The following is a 16,346-nucleotide window of genomic DNA, read 5'->3' as shown; positions in this document are numbered from 1 at the left end:
AATGAAAAAAGGGAAATTGAGAAATTGATAATATGAAAAATAAATAAATGAAAAAATGGGTTAATGAAAAAGCTAAATTATTTATTTAACAAATTWTTYATTTATTTCACTCATTTTCTTCATTTTTTGATTTATTTTACTCATTTTTTATTTATTTCACCCATTTATTTATTTATTTAATTTTGGCTGAAATGGCTCTCCATATTGTTTGTGTGGAACAAAACATGTCCCACACCGACATAGAGCGTCCCACAACTCCATTCCAGTAGGTGGCGGTAACGCACTTTTAAACGTTGTTTGACAACTGTCATTAAAAAAGAAGATTCTTGATGCTTTAATTTTGAAAAGTTCATACCGGAAATCATTCCTTCTGGTTACGGAAGTCGGAGCAGAGCGGTCGACATTTTGTTAGCAGCGTTAGCATAATAGACAAATTTTCTTGATATTTTTGGAGGACAACGTTGTCCTCGCTGCTTCTTCTTTGTTTCTGGTTGTTGAAGTGACGGAAGATGTGGTATGAAATCCTCCCCTCCTTCGGGCTCATGACAGCCTGCATGATCATTCCGGGCATTTTGACCACACACATACATAAGTTCACCAACGGCGGAAAGGTGAAGGGTGACTCTGACCGATGCTGCTGTCTGGACGCTAACGTCTGCTTTAATTTGTGTGACTGCAACTGTTTTATCCCCGTACAGGAGAAAAGGATCGCCCGGAATCCATGGCAGTGGTATGTGATGGAAAGGGACAGGAGAGTGTCGGGGACGGATCAGTACTTTAACTCCAAGGTGAATCCGTTTTAAATCAAAAACGGCTGCAAAACGAATGGCTTCGGTTATTTACGTGCTTTTATTTTCTGGTAAAAATGTTTGGAGAAAGTCCCATCAGCTATACAAAGAATTAGCAACTAACAATTGGAACCAGATATTTGCATACACTATTTAAAATGACAATGCTTATCAGGCAATGTAATGGAATACCTTGTGTTGAAACTCTGGGTGTATTTAAAATTGGGGTGTGTTTCTTTAAAAACTTGTAAACTTGGACAGTTTTATTGCTATTTGACATTTACTACATGTTAATTTATCTCCAGTTCTGCATCAACGCTCATCAGTCAAATATAACCAAAGGTATACCATAAGTAGTGAAATAATTATCCTGTTAGTGAAAGAAGTTTCTTTTCATTTGTGAAAATGGGGAAAAATCTTCAATGACCAGTGTTGCTGTTTTTTATTGGATTAATCGACTCTGAGCTCTAACTTCTAGATTTTCTTAATTTTCTTCTTTTTTTTGTACAAATCTTTACATCATTTGGCAAATTCTACAACATATCACCTACAGTTGGAGAGAATTAACCGAAATGTTTTCACTTAAAAGCTTAGGTTCAAGGAGATCCAAGATGATGTGGATATTTTATGCGTTTTAGGCCAAACCTGTAGTTTTCCTATAAATATGACTAAAATGCTGAACATTTTTCTTTTTCCCTTGCAGGGACTCGAGAACATCAAGTAATGGAAGATTAAGAGCAGAAATGTCCATGTTATAAATTAAATATGTCTTTTAAAAATCAGTTGTGATTAAACTGTTCCTCACTAGAAATGTTTTGGGTTTGGGTTTTTTTTAACAAGATTTAGTCCGAGTTTTACATAGCTTCTATTTTAATGATTAGCATTTTAAATAGATTTTTTAAAAAGCATTTACTTGATGCCTACATAACTACAAAATACTTAAAGTATTGTTGTATTTGATCATTTCCACTCCACTGATTTGTGGAGTGGACATTTGCTCTTTTATGTATATCTTGTTGATATTAAGTGTACAACAAAGGTTGGTTTTCAGTTATCTGTTAGATTATAAACAAGCTGAAACATTTACATGAACATTTCAGATGAACATATACAGTAAGATTATTTTTATTTAATTTTCAGGCTTTTTATCAGTTTAACTTCAAGTACAGACAGAACAGTGGAGATAAAAAGGTTTTTATTTCTCTGCTCATGTGGATTAGAAGAAATGAGACAATTACAATTAGACTTCACTTTCAGACATTTCTTTACAGTTAAAACATCCTTACAGAAGGAAAACTGAATTTAGGAGCACTCTCGGAAATAAAATATTACACTTTAAGTCACCAGACAAAGTAAATCCTTCCAGCTGAAGGGAAACTAAGCAACAGTCACTTCTCCTCCTTGCCTTTGGTTTTTCTGTACACCATTTCTCTGAAACTCGACAGGATCTTGCTCTCGCGTTTCCTCCTCTCCTCCTGGTTGAAGGAGGCCAGAGCTCGCTTTTCATCCGCGCTGTAGATCTGGTTCTCCTTCCTCAGACGCACGGCCTCCATACGACGATGTCTGCAGGAGGAAAAAGATAAAATGTCAGGGTTACAGAAGGTACAAACATGGAAAAAAGCAAAAGAACGGTTATATGGGCAAACATGGCCGGCCCAAGGCATATGTGAGTTAAGCGGCTGATTAGAGCCCCCAAGAGCACCACTCTAGCATGACTTTATTTATAAATAAATGTGTGTATGTAGCAGGAGATGAACACAAATATGCCACACTTTTCAGTTTTTCTTTTTTTGCTAAATATATTAATTTTGCTCCCACTTCACATTTTTGTCTACCACATAAAATTCCAATGAAATATTTATTAATATATAGTCAATGGTGTAACATAACATGTTCGAGTTATGAATACTGTAAGAAAAACTACACAGATGAATATTTCTGCTGTGTCAAAATACCTAATATCATATTTAAGTAGAGAAAATGTTCATACCAGGCTGCAACTACATTATTTTAATAACTGATTATTCTATCAATTATTCTGACAATCTGAAAATTGTCACATCCTTTAGATTTTATTTTAACCACTTATTTTATATTAGTAATGCATAAAAATGCAAAGAAATCAATTATTAAAAAAAAACAAAAAACATCACTATTACCTAAAATGCAATAACATCAAATAGTGACTTATTGATCACTTGTAACTAAAACTACTTCTGAAGCCAAAACTTTGCCACTAGAGGAGTTCTGGGCTGAACAAATTTAAACACAAAAAAGGTTTTTCTTCTTAAAAATAAATTCAAATTTAGATTTTTTAACAGTTTTGGCTTAATTACTGCTCTCAGTGTGTTCTTTCAGCAAATTGCCTCTTTTTAGAGTCTGTATTATCCAATATTGGTGTCAGTTGATAATTATTCAATAATCAATTCATCACAATTAATCATCTCAGCTCTAATTCACTTTAAATTTTGCTCACCTGCTGCCGCTCATGACGTAACCAGACTTCTCGAAGTTTGCAATCTCGTCGCTGGTCAGACCGATTTCTCCTCTTCTGGGGATCCGTTTGCCCGCCTTCACGTACTCCGCCATGGCAGCACCTTCACCCGGCAGCAGGGCGTGACCGAAGCTGGAGGAAGACACAAAACAACAGGAGTTTCACAAACACAAAACTCACAAACAACTAAACTGCATGGTTCGGTTCCAGAAAACATCTGAAGGGAAATGAGAAAGCAAAAGAAAAGACTCACTCCAGCGGTTTGTCATCCTGTGACAGATGAGTGAGCGGCGCCTCCGGACCAACGATGTTCTCATCGACGCCGGTTTTCTCCACCCACATCAGACCGCCAGTTTCCTCTTCCTCTTCCTCCGACTCTTCGCTGCTGGAGTCGCTGGACTCTTTCCGGCTCTTCTTCGCCTTCTTCTTCTTGGACTTCTTCGACCTGCAACAAAATAGAGATGTTTCATCGATCACAACAAAAACGTACCAGAGCGTTATTAGTCTGTGTTATGTGCTTTGGGCACATTATGATTTTTGTCTCTTTTCTTTGTTTTCTTATTGACTTTAGTTGAATGACCTTTTGTTAATATATTTTGGAGTTTGGATAATTTCTTTTTGGTCATTTAATTACGTTAATTTGTGGCGCTGTTGGTCCGCCTATAAATAAGCTGGCTTTCGGCGTGTTGAGAATCCCGCCTAAGCTCCGCCTTTCCGCTCGCTCCACCACCACCGGGCGCGGAGCGCGCACATCCAGTCGCTGTGGGCCGCAGCTGACGCTTCCAGCCTGCCATGCGGCATTTCTGTAAACCTTTGTTTGTTTGCTTTTTTCTTGTGATTTTGGCCTGATGGGACCGGTTGTCCCGTTTTCGATCTTTCTTTTGCATTAGGATCTTTTTTGCTTTAGTCCGGTACCAGTAGGGGCTTCGACGGCCCTGTATAGGGTTGGTCCCCTGCTGTACCGTTTTGTTCTGTTTGATCGGCTCACTAGGTCCAACTTTCTGTTAATACTTTTGGGGTTTTGTTTTTCTTTATTTTTTTGGGACACAGGATCTGAGGGCCTTTAACTCCATTTTCTTCGCAGAAAATCAGAAGAAGCTGAAGTAAGAAAACCAAAGTGAAGAAAATTTAAGAATAAAATTTGTTGAACCCTCATCTTTTTGTCTCGTGTCCTCAAATATGCTGTGCCCTTGGTGGACGTAACAGTCTGACAAATGAGAACCTACTTCTTGCTTTTCTTCTTTTTTTTCTTCTTTTTCACTTCTTCTTCTGTGGAAAACGAAGACATTTCAGCTTATAAAAGTAATAAGACAATCAGATTTGTTGGGTAAAGAAATTAAAATGTTTCACCTTCTGAATCCGATTCCAACTCGCTGTCCTCAGAGTGTTTCTTGGTCTTTCTCTTCTTCGACTTCTTCTTCTTCTTTCTCTTCTTCTTCTTTTCCTCTGTTAAGTAGAGACAAAATGGCTTAGAGCTAAATACAGGTGCTCAACATTTGCAAGTAAATTGTATTCCAACATACAATCTGCATGTACTGGATGGCTTTTACAAATCAGTCACGAGAAACAAAATCTGTCTTTTTGACGGAAAAATTTGTAAAAATTTTTATTTCAAAATTTTAATATTAGTCAAATGACTATGATTTCAACTAAATAAAAACATTTAGCATGAAATAAGTGATTGTATAAATATTCATCCCTATTAAAAGTGTCGGACCTAATTCAATAAAATTAGGTCAGAGGCAGATTTTGTTGCCTCTGACCAACGGAGGCAACAAAACACAAAAAAGGCAACAAAAAGTGTAAAACATCATCAAAAGTAAACAAATACTTTTTATAGGAATTGTATCAGAAATAATTTCCAGTCAAACAGTTCCTACCCTCTGAGCTGGATTCGGAGCTGCTGTTTTTCTCATCTTCTTCAACTGGTGTGAATTCATCAGAACTGATGGAAAGAAAAGCCATAATTAACACAAATGTTCCTCCAAAGCAGAAACGTAGAGAACATTGATGATGGGTTTTCTTCACTCACTCTGGTTCTTTCACTCTTGGAGAATATCCCCAGACTTCAGGACAACCGAGCTCACCGATCCGCTCCCGCTCCTGGAGACGCCTGGAACGCATCACCACATTTATATCAAAAAAATATAAATATACATAAATTATGTTTTCTGAAGGCCTTGGAGTTTTGTTGGAGGGAACAAAAACAATCATGAAAACACAGCAGACAGATTAGAGAGTTCTCATTAGGTTAAAAAATGGTTTGGCTATAAATCAAATTCCCAAGTTCAAACATCGCGCAGTAATACTGCTGAAGATACACTGCAAAAAACACAAAATCTTATCAAGTTTTTTTAATCTATAGCGCAAACACTTGAAAAAAAGACAAAACCAACTTACAAATAACTTTTTAGAAAGGTATACAAGCTTGTTTAGGTCAATAAATCCTTCATATTTCTGAGTTTTGCGTTTTTGCAGTGTATGATCCAAAAATAGATAGATTAAGGGACAACTTTAAGCCTTTCAACACACAGCTGTAAAGGCGAGAAGAGCATCATTTACCCACAACAACCTAGAATACGATGGTAACGTCTACAGGTATCTCCCAGAAAACTTGAATATTGTGAAGAAGTTAATTTGAGGAACTGAAACACATAGATTCACTACAGACTGAGTGAAATATTTCATGCCTTTGTTATAATTGTCATGATTATGCAGACATATACAGAAAACTCAGCAGGACCACGGTAAAACATGGTGGTGGCAGAGTCATGCTATGGCGGTTCAGTTCTTTAGCAGAGATAATGCAGAAGGTCAGATTTGGCCTCAAATGTAAAGAAGATTAACTATCAGAGGCCCAGCTCACGTTGATGTGTGGCGGAAGCAGGAATCAAACTTGCGTCTTTCAAGTTGCCAAGCAACCACAGATCACCAAGGAAACAGCTTTTCGTGAACATGAACTGGATTTCTCCTACCTGGCAATGAAAGCCTCCTGCCTTTGCCTCTGGACGTCGTCCCTCTGCTGCTGGTAGTAATAGTCATCTTTGAAGCCGCCGTGTTTTCCATCGCGCTGCTCGGACCAGTGGCCGTGGTTGTTGTTGGTGCTGTTGTTGTGTCGATCCCGGGACCGGGACCTGGATCTGGATCTGGAGCGGCTCCGACCGGGACTCCCGATGCGGAATCTTCGGATGTTTCTCGCCTCTTTGAAACGACGCTCCCGCTCCTCTCGCTCCCTCTCCTTGTTGCGGGGCTTCGGGAGTTTGGGCCCAAAGCTGTCCGGAGACAGACTACACTCTCGGCTACGGTTTCGGCTGCGGGATCGTGTACGGGGTCTCCGGGCCCGAGGATTCGGAGAGTCCCTGCCGCCGTCGGAGCTGGACCGGTCAGACAGAGGCATCCCGTCCGACCTCCGAGAACTTACTGCTTAATAAAGTTACAAAATTAAATGAAAACAGAGAGTGAGACAGGAGATGTGGCTTTCTATTTTAGTGCGCAATCAATAACAGGAAGAGATAAGTGGTCCAACACTTAAAAGGTTCCCTATTCCTCCCGAATCCACTGAACAATAGTTCCTACCGTCTTGTAAATGGCCCATGTTATTTTCCCCAAAAGTGACTTTGGCATAAATTAATGAATTAATGAATGAATTTACCACCTATTCCTTACTAAAACATGTTTTAGGAAAAATAAAAAACTAACACTTTTGGCAAAGGAAAATTAGGCCCCTATTTTAGGGAGATGAGGCTAAGACTCATTTCATTATGAATATTTAAAATAAATATTTTAAGTATTTTCTCCCTTTTGTTGATGTGCTCAGCCCATGTTTATTCTGAACAAAGAAATATAAAAACATTCAATCTTTCCTTTAGTTAATTTTATCAAAGCTACTTAGTTTATACTCTTGCAAATATCAGAAAGGTCTTAAAACTAAATAGTTAAAAGCATTTTAAAGCAGTCTGCTGATCTTGACCGCTTTCTGATTTTTTAAATATTGTTAATGAATGCATTTTTTCCCCTTATATTCACAATAGCACCATCATCTGATTAAATCCATTCAAAAGTAAATATAATCAAATTCGTCCTTTGGCATTATTAAGAACACTATGGACTCAATTTTAATATTGTCCATATTCCTAACTTTTAGAAAACGTCTAATGCTTCTGACTTGTTTATTTATTGTATTTTCTTTGTAAAACGAAAAATATCAAAACGGTGGTGTCCAATGAATACCAAAATTTCGAGTAAACATTGAACTATTATATTCTCATAAAAGAAACTTTTTTTTACTGGAAAAGTAATCTCAAGTTCAGGTACCTTTATTTTGAAGGGTTCCGGTGGTTTCTGTGGTGCAGCTGTCTGCAGGAAATTTCCGGTCTGTTGTCAGTCGGCAGCGAAGGTAATTATTTACACTCCAGCTTTTTTGACAACTTGCAGGTTTAGATTTGGGTCGGGCATCGGGGGTGCAGGTAAATATTTAATTACCATTTTTTGTGTATAAAAATAGAGCCGCTGCGTGATTTCTTCACCCGTTTTGTGTAATTAAAAACCCGCATGCTAACAGGATGCTAAGCAGCAGGCCGCGCTTCCTCTTCATTAGAGAGAAGTCATCGTTACCTTTGTTAGCATGCTAACAGCAGCGACTGAATATTTAGTTACGGATATGTTACAGACCGATAATACAATACTTATAAAATCGACATAGCCTGTTTTAATAAAGGCAGTTTCTATGATATTATACGAATTAAAATTTAGCAATTGCTGTATTATTAATAAAACTGTACTATCACTAAGCAACCATTAGCACAGAAAACCTCATTGTTTTAGTTTTCTAAAAGCTCTTAAATAGAATTATATGTTCGCCTTCACTTCATAACAGCCTGTGGAATTATTTCCTTGTGTCCTTCCTTTTTTAATAATTATTTGTAGGTCATTTAAATGTCTACTCACCTCTTGAACTTCACGCTGTTTCATTGATGTCAGTTGGATTTTGCGTAATCGTGAGGAGGAAGTCAAACAATGTTTGCTTACCTTATATTTTTCTATTACAAAGAAAGATCTGAAAAGAATAATGTGCATTTGTACTCGATCCCCTTTTATCTGATACTCTTACATAAAATCCAGCGCAGCCAAATTGCCTTCAGATGTCAGTAAATTATAATTTTTTTCACCTGTTTTTAATTTATTCAGTAGGAATACAGCTGTTCAGTAAAGGCCTCATTAGTGCACAATAAAAATTAAAGTACGGTTCTGTTACAGAATCATATCTAAATCATCAGTTCAGTCCATCGTCAGAATGAAAGCAACAGGAGCTCCTGTTTGCAGTTTGCTGCAAACCAAGTTGTGCGATTGGATCAAAGCTGAACTTTCTGCCCTACTTGTAATATGCGGACATTGCATAACTTTCTAAACAGAACATTCCCTGGATGTGGCATGGCTCGGCAGACAGACCTGTTACAATAACAATGACACATTCTTCCCGGACCTTATTGTGATAAACAATAACGTTGTTTTGAGACCCTTTTCAAGTGATATATTGATGGTGGGATAATAATGCAAGTTTGCCCTCTCAAATATTGATAAACATTTTTTTAAAGAACAGTTCACACTGTAACTATCAAAATTAAAACTTGACAACCAAAAACAAAAGAAAATAGAAATAAACACTACTGAAAGCATTAATAAACTGGTTTTTGATGTTTATTCAAACAAATTTGCCATTCAAAAATTATTAATCAGACTGGAAATTATTAAGCTCATTTTAGTTTATCATTTGCTTAATTGATAAAGTGTATCAGGTTTACCATTGTTTTATTCTATCTCATTAAATCCCAATAAAATGTTACATTTAAGTTTATGGTTGAACGTGAGAAGAAGTGACATTTCTCTCTATATTGAACTCTGGATATAATCTCATATCTGTTGCATGGGGAGTTATTCTTGTTCTGTGATGATAAACGACTAAGGTGCCCGGAAAATAAACAGATTAGAAGTTGCTGTAAATGGCTGCATTTTCATTAGAAGTGTGCGCCAAACGTTGCCACTATTCTGCTAATGTTAATTAAAAAACATAATTTCTACTAAATAAGAAATTAAAATGATACACGTGAATAAGCTTGGATACGTCTTTAAAAGTTGTGCCAGCGACAGATGTAAACAGTTACATGAGAGAAGTCGCCGTCTTATTCAGGCGTTGGAGCAACAAGCCACTGATATTAGGGAGCAGCTACGTATGCAATGTTTTGGGTAAATTGTAGTCAACAATTTTACAGAAAAGTTATATATTCAACATTTTAGAATGACGACTTTCTATGAACTGTGTGATGCTGTGAAAACTGGATCCAGCTGCTCCTTGTCCAAAAAAACAAAAACAAACCATCTTCCTCCTACTACTTCCTGTCGTCTTCTCTGTCGTTTTCGCCAGTAGTAACACCTAACTATTGATGTGACTGCTGTGCAAAAAAAGTGCTTCTGTTGCAGTTTTGGAAATTTTTTCCATTTCAAGTACGACTGAAAAATCATCTACATTTTTACAAAACTTTGTGAGTTTCCATTAAGCAAATACATTTTTCGTAATTTCAATTTGCGCATCTCTATGGTTAATGGAAACACAGCTGGTGACCACACAGACTCACTGGACTCTGATTTTATTCTGTTTTTGTTTCTTCCTCCTCTCTTTCTGCAGCCATGCCGAGCCTAAAGCTGATATCTGCAACCGACACGCAGTATTCAGCAGCTGTCCTCAAGTCTCTGAACGAGCAGCGGAGCAATGGCTTGTTTTGTGACATCACCATCATCATACAGGACAAGAAATTCAGAGCGCACAAAACAATCCTGTCGGCCTCCAGCACGTACTTTCACCAACTTTTTGCCGTCGCCGGTCAAGTCATCGAGCTCAACTTCATCCGGCCAGAAATCTTTGAGCACATCCTCAACTACATCTACAGCTCCAGGATCATCCGCGTCCGCTCCGACATGCTGGAGGAACTCATCCGCGCCGGAAAGATCCTGGGAGTGAAGTTTATTGCGAACTTGCATTCGCCACTGTCACAAGTGAAAGGTCTGTCGGGTTTGTCCCAGGAGACGGGAAGCAAGAGCGACGCCTCTACTGAGACTATGCCCGTCATCACAGAGTCCTTCTCCATTTCCGCAGAGGAATTCAATCAGACGAAGAAACCCGGGGGTAACGAGGAGGAGGGCGATGATGTAGTGTTCGTCTCCTGCACCGACGCTCAAACCAGAGCGGCGAGTCTCAAGGCCAACCCTTCTGACATCATCGATTTGGAAAAAGTGGAATCGGAAAACGTTGAACCCAAACAAAGCGAAGATTCGAATCATGTTGCGGCGGATGCAGGAAAAGCAGCCACCACACCGAAAACTAACGGCGCAAAGTGTCAGGTGAACAGTTCGGACCGCAGCTCCAGTAACTCCCCGGCGACGCACGCCCAACCAGGCAGCCTCACACCGGGGCCGACCAGTGAAAGCACCGACATGTTGGGAGTCCACAAGAAGCAAGTCGCTGTTTCATCCCAGGAGGGCGATCCCAAAATACGGCTTCTGGATGTTTCCGGAGTCTCCGCTAGCAGCGCCAAGGGAACTATAGAGGCGAAACAGACGGTGACCCTCGACACCGGCACGGAAATCGATTCGCTTTCATCCGGATGTAAAGTTTATGCCAACATCGGAGAGGACACGTACGACATCGTCCAAATGAAAGAAGACCCAGGAGAAGGAGGATCAAAACCCAACAAAGGAAAAAGAGCTTTAATGGCGACGCCCAAAAAGGCCTTCGACCAGACGCCGCTGTCGCCGACACTCAGTCCGAACAGGAAGAAGAACAAAATGGAGCTGGACGACCACTACGAGCTGATCATGGATGGGAAGACTTTCTACGTTTGCGCCGTGTGCAAGCGCCCGTATGTGTGCATCACGAGTCTGCGGCGTCACTTCAACACCCACTCGTGGGAGAAGAAGTACCCGTGTCGCTTCTGCAACAAGGTGTTTGCCCTGGCGGAGTACAGAACTAAACATGAAGTGTGCCACACGGGCGAGAGGCGGTACCAGTGCCTGCTGTGCAACGACATGTTCCAGAACTACCAGGTTCTGTCCCACCACTGCAAGCAAGTCCACAATCAGGACCCGAGCGGCAGGAAGCAGAAAGACGACGGCGACAACAACCTGTACCGCCTGCTGCCGTGCAGGTCGAAGAAGAAGTCATACGTGACTGACCTGCCGGGAACGCCGTTCATATCAGAGGACGGCAGCATGCAGGAGATGAGCCCCGGCGAAATGGAGGCCATGCACTCTTCGGCGCAGAGCGGGATGTACTGGGACGACCTGTTCACCGAGCCGGGCGCTCACATGCAGCCGGACTCCGAGTCGCCGGCGATGAGCTCCCCGACGCAGGGACCCATGGAGTTCGAGTACATCACACCGTAGAGCCGCTGGGAAGCAATCAGTCCGCCGGATATCCTGTGCCTTCTCGGTTACGCTAACTCTGTGTTCGTCCTCCAATTCAGATCATGTTTTGTGATTAAATCTAACCCTACGCCAAATTAAAGCTACAGTATGCAAGTTTTATAAAAAATTAAAAAAAATAAATTTACATGTTTGTTAAAGCTGTTATGATGGTATGAGACAGACGATCTGTGGGAAAATCAATCTCTGTGCTGCTATTGCCTCTGAAAACATTAATCAATAACAGCCAATCAGAACCAGGAGGCGGGTACAGAAGAGGATTAGAGCCGCTGAGAAAAATATTCTGCCCTTTTCCTCATAATTCTGACTTTGATCTTGGAATTCTGGCTTTGATCTTCTGTGTTGCCCTGCGACAGACTGACCACCTGTCCAGGTGACTCTGCCTCTCGGCTGGAACGTTAGCTGGAGAGGCACCAGCAACCCTCCTGGTATCCACTGAGGGACAAGGGTGTACAGAAAATGGATGGATGGATGGATGGATCTTCTGAGGTCAAAGTCAAAATTCTAACTCTAATATCAGAATTCAAATTCAAAAATTTATTTTTTTTTCAGTTGCCCTAATCCTCTTAGTGCTGTCAATCAACTAGTATGTGTGCTGCCAAATGTGCTGATGGCGGAGAAACAACTCATCATTACAGGAAAACTGTTTCTCCACCATCATTGGTGGCCATGCTAACTAGCCTTAGCATTCATGATGGGCTCTACTGTTGGGAAGAAGCTTCAGTGTAGCAGAGAGGGTGATTGACAGCGCTAAGCTCCTCCTCCTGGGTCTGATTGGTTGATTCTGACTGAACAGTGTGTTTCTGTAGTTTCTGGGAGAAGACACAGATTATCTGTCATGACAGAGTGACAGTTTTAACAAATATTTAAAAACATTTTTTTAAATCTTGAAGTTGCATACTGTAGCTTTAAGGCTTTTAGGAAAGTCTAACTGTTCTTTATTTATTTTCCCTTGTTTCTAAAGGTTCAAAGAAGTCGAGGTAAAACCGCTTGAACTTTCAGCTTTTGTTGTAAATGTGAAACTTTGCCCAATTGTTTCTCAGTATTGTTGGAAAATTATGGTAAAAGATGATGCATCTTTTAGAAAATTATTCAAAATTTTTCACACCCTACTGTAAACGTCAGAGCACACACACACACACACACACACACACATGTTCTCATGTGTTTCCTTCCAGGTGAATTAATCTGGTGTTAAACTTTGTAACATAGAAACTCTGAATCTGCTAATCACTGATTTCACGTTGATTTGATCATCCAACAGAATAATGTGCCGTTCAATTTACTGACTCTACTAAAAGTTAAAGATGAGACTTTTAAAACTCTTTATTAATCACATAGCATGTTTCATGTTGAAATGTGAGATGAATGTATTTGTAACATTTAGGCCATGATGTCTAAAACGGTTCAACGCTGCTGACCGACGACAGTTTAACCGTTTCATTTATCGATTCAAGTGTCTTTTTTGTGTCTTCTACCCTAAATATACATATTTTACCACGATTTTTTTTGTTCTTAAAGAAAATGTGTTAAATACAAATTATAAAATGCAATAAGATTGTTCAAATATTAAATCAACTCGATGCTTCACCTGTTAAAAGAAGGACCTTCTGATGATGATTTTAGGATCTTTTGTTTTGTAAAATATATTTTTTCATGATGTCATTGTTGCCACATCTGGGTCTTGTGGCAGGAAAATTTGTACAGTTTCATTGGGTTACTTACTTACATAGTGTAAGATGGATTTGTTTTGTATTATTTTAAATGTAAAGGTAGGGATTTTAACTGAGATTTATTAGTATTTCGCACTTAAATTTCCAGGTGTTTTTTTTTTTTTTTTTTATTTGTATTATTTTAAATGTAAAGGTAGGGATTTTAACTGAGATTTATTAGTATTTCGCACTTAAATTTCCAGGTGTTTTTTTTTTTTTTTTACATCATGTCAGAAATTAGAACCGTCTTCTTGCAGGTAAAGGTAGAGCTCCAGCTTGAAAGCTGTCTGTATTGTTTTCAAATGCTACAGATTGTTTTTCAATAAATTGATTAACTATTGTGTATGATGTGATGTTTCATTGTGTTATATGCTTTTCAAAAAACTAAAGTTTAAATTTGCAGCAGCATGGCATTAAAGAGAAACCAAAAGGCCTTTAGGTAATAAAAAAATTTTTTTTGTGCTGAATTGTGGAAACAAAACTATTCATGGGTTTTCTGATGAAAATTTTTGTATTTATTTATGTATAATAAAGACAAAGAGTTGCGTAAAATACTGAAACAATCTAAATCAGATATTTTGCAAAGTCGGCAGCATTATCCGTTTCACTTCACGTAGATAATATAATCAGGCTTCGTTTGGGAAATCCTTGAATTTATTTTAGGTGCTTTCAAGGTTTGGAAAGTCCTTGATATTTTATGATAAAGTCTATGATTAAAAGTTTAAACTTGGGAAGCGTTTTTTACAGTTGAAACCAGATATTTAAATACAATGAAAGGACACTTTAATCCTCACTGTCTGAAGTAAAGAGAAAACTTCTCCTTTATTATGTTAGTAAAAATAATCTAAAGTATTTCTATTTGCTAAGCACCAGAAAACATAGTGAGGAAATATTTAAAAAATTTTCTGCTGTAGAGATATTATTAATAGTAATAATATATAACTGAATTGAAACCGTATCCTTTGGCTTGTGTCGTTTTTATCTCCAAAGCTGAAACATTCCTTTAATTTATTAAAGTGTAAAAACCCAGTTTAATCCACCACTCATTCATAAATAGTTTCTACAAAATCCAATTAGACCCATAAAACAAGCAGATTAACCAAAGATCAAAACCAACATTTTTTATTTGGAATATCAGCAGAGAACCCTCTGCACAGTCACACCGTCAGCTTTGGTGAAGCAAAAAGAAAAACCACGTGAATCACAAATGATTTATTGGTGGGAAGAAACGTCCATCTGCTCCAGACTGAAGGGTAAACCAGTAGCTGATGTGCGTTTACACTTCAGTTTCTCTTTAAACCAGATCAGTGAATCCAGCACTGATTGGAGAAGATGATGTGACACTGAAATGGGAATGATGCTGCACCAAACTCCAGCTGGAAAACCAGCAGGACTCGGCGATTCGTGAGAACATGAAGCAAATGCATCTCAGTAGATCAGAATGTGTTGGAAAGGTGAAATACAAACCATGTATTTAAAGCTTTTTGTGTTTATTTAGATGCTAATGCAGTGGAGTCCAGTGTTTTCACCATGAGGGAGAAAGTTGTCCAGTTTTTTTAAAATACAATTAAAAAAAATAAACTTTTAATGTTCTTTATATTATTTTAGCTGCTCAATGATAAACTAAACTAATTAAATTTTATTAAAATAAGGAAAATGAACAGATTTTTGTAGAAAATGGAAAATCACTGTTAAAGGTTCCACAGCTTCTAATAAATTCAAATCTATTTTGTGTACCTGATATTTTTAAAGATGTTATGTAGCTATAAAAATGTTGAACAAGTGTCCATCTGCATCAGCCATTTAAGCAGATTTGCTCCATTTGGGCCGTAAAAAATCTTTCAGACGGCCACAAATGGCCCCCGGGCCACACTTTGGACACACCTGTGATAATGGCTTACATCTAATGGAAAACCCCAACTAAGAATATAATTTAAAATAATTAAAAACCAGAAATGTAATCCTATTTACATATATTCTCATGTACTGTATAGTTTCTCTATGTGGTTCTGATCAGGCCCGTTTGATCCAATCAAGTATCACAGTGTTACTATGGTCATTATTGAAGGTATCAGTAATTTTGGCAGTGTGGATAAATACTACGTCCTACTGGAAGATGAAATCAGCATCTCCAGTTATTCCTGTTGCTTTTTCAAGAACACCGCTTTTTCTTCCACTAAACTTTCCATTAATATGTTTGGGAAGTTTATCAATAATCTTGTGTTGCTTAAAGGTGGCCTGCTGTGCTTCCTTGAACAGGTTAGGATCGGTCTACGTTTTTTGCACAAACTCATTCTAAAGATAACATTTTAATCTGCTCAGTTTTGTCTATTTCAGGATGAGCTGTTTTAGGACGTCTTGTCACTTTAAATCTAAATAATTTGCTTCCGGCCACGCCCCCAGCTCAACATTTACACTCACACGTGAAAATGGCTGCAAACAAATGCACAGTTGTACAACTGTACTTCTTTGAAAAGCAGAAGTGGAGCCTTGTGCACAACCAACGAGAATGCAGCAAGTGGTTTCTGGAAGATAAGTCAATAACAAAACCCTTGTCTCTTCCAGCAGCCATTGTACATCGGTAAAACCAGCTGACCAGATGTGCTGGAGCTCGGATTGGGTTGCTAGGTAACCAAAGAACAATTAATCTAATGTTAGCACACAAGTGCTAATTTTAGCACAAGTGCTAATTTTGTTTTTAGAAGCAGTTGAGACCCAAATAGAAGCATAAAAATGTGACATAAGTCAGCATTAAACAATGTTATTGTGTTACAATTTTTAATTTATGTTATTGTTATTTATGTTATGTTATTTTAGAGATAAAGTTTTGTGTTTTCACCAGATGTAAGCCATAATCATCAGACTTCAAGGTGATGA

At 38.4% G+C, this 16,346-nt stretch overlaps 3 protein-coding genes and 1 long non-coding RNA gene across 5 annotated transcripts; 3 read left to right on the top strand and 1 right to left on the bottom strand.

The window, feature by feature from the left end:
• The first annotated feature begins 357 nt into the window (after positions 1-357).
• ndufa1 (NADH:ubiquinone oxidoreductase subunit A1) lies at positions 358-1,599 on the top strand. The gene is made up of 3 exons (XM_008420621.2): positions 358-611; positions 699-788; positions 1,492-1,599. Exons 1-3 carry the CDS (start codon positions 510-512, stop codon positions 1,510-1,512), a joined length of 213 nt encoding a protein of 70 aa, XP_008418843.1. The 5' UTR covers positions 358-509; the 3' UTR covers positions 1,513-1,599.
• Positions 1,600-1,965: 366 nt separating this feature from the next.
• Positions 1,966-6,795, bottom strand: nkap (NFKB activating protein). The gene is made up of 8 exons (XM_008420624.2): positions 6,258-6,795; positions 5,315-5,395; positions 5,163-5,227; positions 4,633-4,728; positions 4,509-4,551; positions 3,536-3,727; positions 3,265-3,414; positions 1,966-2,351 (listed from the first exon to the last, which is right to left on the bottom strand). The coding sequence occupies exons 1-8, from the start codon at positions 6,677-6,679 to the stop codon at positions 2,177-2,179; spliced, it is 1,224 nt and encodes a 407-aa protein (XP_008418846.1). The 5' UTR covers positions 6,680-6,795; the 3' UTR covers positions 1,966-2,176.
• Positions 6,796-7,020: 225 nt separating this feature from the next.
• Positions 7,021-12,169, top strand: zbtb33 (zinc finger and BTB domain containing 33). 2 transcript variants are annotated; one of them, XM_008420623.2, is made up of 2 exons: positions 7,021-7,678; positions 9,965-12,169. In XM_008420623.2, the coding sequence occupies exon 2, from the start codon at positions 9,967-9,969 to the stop codon at positions 11,716-11,718; it is 1,752 nt and encodes a 583-aa protein (XP_008418845.1). In that variant the 5' UTR covers positions 7,021-7,678; positions 9,965-9,966; the 3' UTR covers positions 11,719-12,169. The 2 variants fall into 2 exon arrangements, with proteins under 2 accessions (XP_008418845.1, XP_008418844.1); XM_008420622.1 differs by having other exon boundaries at positions 7,672-7,748.
• Positions 12,170-12,267: 98 nt separating this feature from the next.
• Positions 12,268-13,812, top strand: LOC108166634 (uncharacterized). Its single transcript, XR_001776970.1, has 2 exons — positions 12,268-13,578; positions 13,673-13,812. It is a non-coding gene; the product is annotated as an uncharacterized LOC108166634 (long non-coding RNA).
• Positions 13,813-16,346: the final 2,534 nt, after the last annotated feature.

The sequence above is a fragment of the Poecilia reticulata genome, linkage group LG10 (assembly GCF_000633615.1).
Source record: "Poecilia reticulata strain Guanapo linkage group LG10, Guppy_female_1.0+MT, whole genome shotgun sequence".
Lineage (NCBI taxonomy): Eukaryota > Metazoa > Chordata > Actinopteri > Cyprinodontiformes > Poeciliidae > Poecilia > Poecilia reticulata.
This window is presented reverse-complemented; position numbering and strand designations above follow the sequence as displayed.